General features: G+C 37.4%; 1 protein-coding gene across 1 annotated transcript in view; it reads left to right on the plus strand.

Annotated features, from left to right (window-relative positions):
- Positions 1-950: 950 nt before the first annotated feature.
- AKAP12 (A kinase (PRKA) anchor protein 12) overlaps positions 951-2151 on the plus strand; it is a gene marked incomplete at its 3' end in the record, with an annotated part of 13680 nt that continues 12479 nt past the window's right edge. The window contains exon 1 of the mRNA XM_010138209.1: positions 951-972. Within this exon, the coding sequence (XP_010136511.1) occupies positions 951-972 (22 nt within the window). The remainder of the gene's footprint in view (positions 973-2151) is intronic.

Here is a 2151-nt window from a genome sequence, read left to right on the forward strand (position 1 = left end):
CGTGGCCGGGAGTGTGTACGTCTGTACGCGTGTGTGGCAGCAGCGTCCCAGCCCGCGGTATCAAAACCCCCGTGCTGTGTGCGTTGAACTCCGTACATCTTATTTAAGAAAGCGATGCGTGAGCCACTGAGGTATGAGGGCTGCCACCGTAAACTCATCAGGCTTTCTGAAAAGGTATTTGCAGGAGCAAAGAATTAAAAGTGAAAAAACATTGTCTTGTACCACTGGTACAAGAAACTGGAAAACAAAGTGGCATGATGCAATTTAGATAAAACTCACTTTGTTCCTAAAGATAACTAATTTGCATCAGAATCACTCTGAGATTGATGAATTATGTTTTTAGAAAGCTAGGAAAAATCTTATTTCAGTGTATTAATAGTTATTAGTTTTATATTGTATTTATAGTTATTGCTTGTATTTTGTTTGCTAGAGCTAGTGAAAGAATTCAACAAATAGTGGAGGTTTATTGGTGCAAAATACTTTAGCTTTACAATACATATTGACAGCAAAGCCTGTGCAACTCCGTCTGGGTTTGGAGCTGACCCTGGGGAGGACTGTACGTGATGTGAATCATTTCGTAGGGGAGGAGATATCCTACTGCTGTTTACAATAGGGTTTTCATTAAACTGGATGTTTAATGAGCTTATCACATGCTGAGTCTTTTTCCTCAAGGGTTCTCTATTTTTTAAATTTCCTTTTATTGTTAGTAATTAAAGGTTAAACTGTTTTTTAAAAGCAATCCCTTTATAGGGGTACACAGTTTGATAGTTTAAGGTTTTCCTTATTTAATAATTCTTGCGGTGCAGTGGAAAATCCAAGTTTCCACAACTGTTTCTATAGTAGGTTTTGCAAGAACTGCAGCAGGCTCCTAGTACAAATTACCATTTCTCTGAAGGGACAGAGTACCTCTCCTTATTGGTATGCGGGGCTATTGTCTCTAATTCCTGCAGATGCAGCTACGTTTCCTTTGTGGTGAGCCCCTCTATGGTGTTTATGTTACTCTTTGTGCAGTCATCTTGATAAAGAAATCTTCAATCTGCTTTTCATTGTGCATTTTCATTAATCATTTGGAGTTCTCACAAATATCCCTGTATTGCTTATCCTGACCTTGTTCCTAGCAGTGCAGATTTTTTTTTTCCCCTCAAATCCCCAAGTGCTAGTATTGCATCTGTCTTATGCTTGGTGAATACATTTTCTTTTAAAAAGTGGAATCAAGTCACTGAGCACAAGACACGGACAGCATGGGTAACCATGAAATTTCATGAATGTCTGTAGCATGCTGGTTTGGTTCCCAGCAGAACAGCTGGACTGGTCTGAGAGCAGTTTATTATTGTGAGGTCATTTAATGAAGAATCTTTAACTATGGTAACTGTATATCCAAGCCATGGCTAATGACCCTTCCAATTTAAAAAAGAAATAAACAAAAAAATTTAGGAGATCTTTACTGGTTTTTTATTATTATTTTTCTTAATGCTGTTTCTTGAAACACTGAAATGAAAGAAGAAATATCTTAAAATCTTGACTGAATTAAATATATAACTTCCTTTGCTGCAATTTGAGAAGTTAGTCTCTAGGTTGGAGCAGACAAGTAGAGCTAAAGCAAAATCTTCTACAGATAAAGGTGTGCGAGGAATATTACTGCATCACAGCAGAAATGATTGGGCTTTCTTTTAAGTTATTTCATATGGGGTTTGGTACAATGTCCTTTTCTGGGGACGTTGCTTTTGCTTTCTTAGAGTTCTCAGCCATGAAAAACTATAGCTATTTTGCAACTTTCCTTTTTTTTTCATTTTTAAAAATGGACACAAATATGTGAGTCTTTTGAAACTTAACTCTTCAGTTGCCACCCAAGTACCAGAAAATTGAAGGCTGAACTTAACGGTATTCATTTCTAAAGCTCTGAAAGAACAACACGGCTAGAAAGCTCATTAATTACGTGTATGCACTGTGAAATTTAGTATGCAAAAATCTCTGTAAATCCTCCCTCGCCGTTTAATTACTCTGAAAGAACTCCTTCCCCACAATTAACGTGGCAAGTCAGTCCTTAGAAATAATTGAGTCAAGAGAATGGCGAAGGAAGTGGTGTGTGCTTTCCGTGAAAGAACTATTTGTACACTGAAGTGGAAACAAATGCCATTAATAGTAGGGAAA

This window comes from Buceros rhinoceros, unplaced genomic scaffold (genome assembly GCF_000710305.1).
Source record: "Buceros rhinoceros silvestris isolate BGI_N320 unplaced genomic scaffold, ASM71030v1 scaffold31716, whole genome shotgun sequence".
In the NCBI taxonomy this organism is placed as follows: Eukaryota; Metazoa; Chordata; class Aves; order Bucerotiformes; family Bucerotidae; genus Buceros; species Buceros rhinoceros.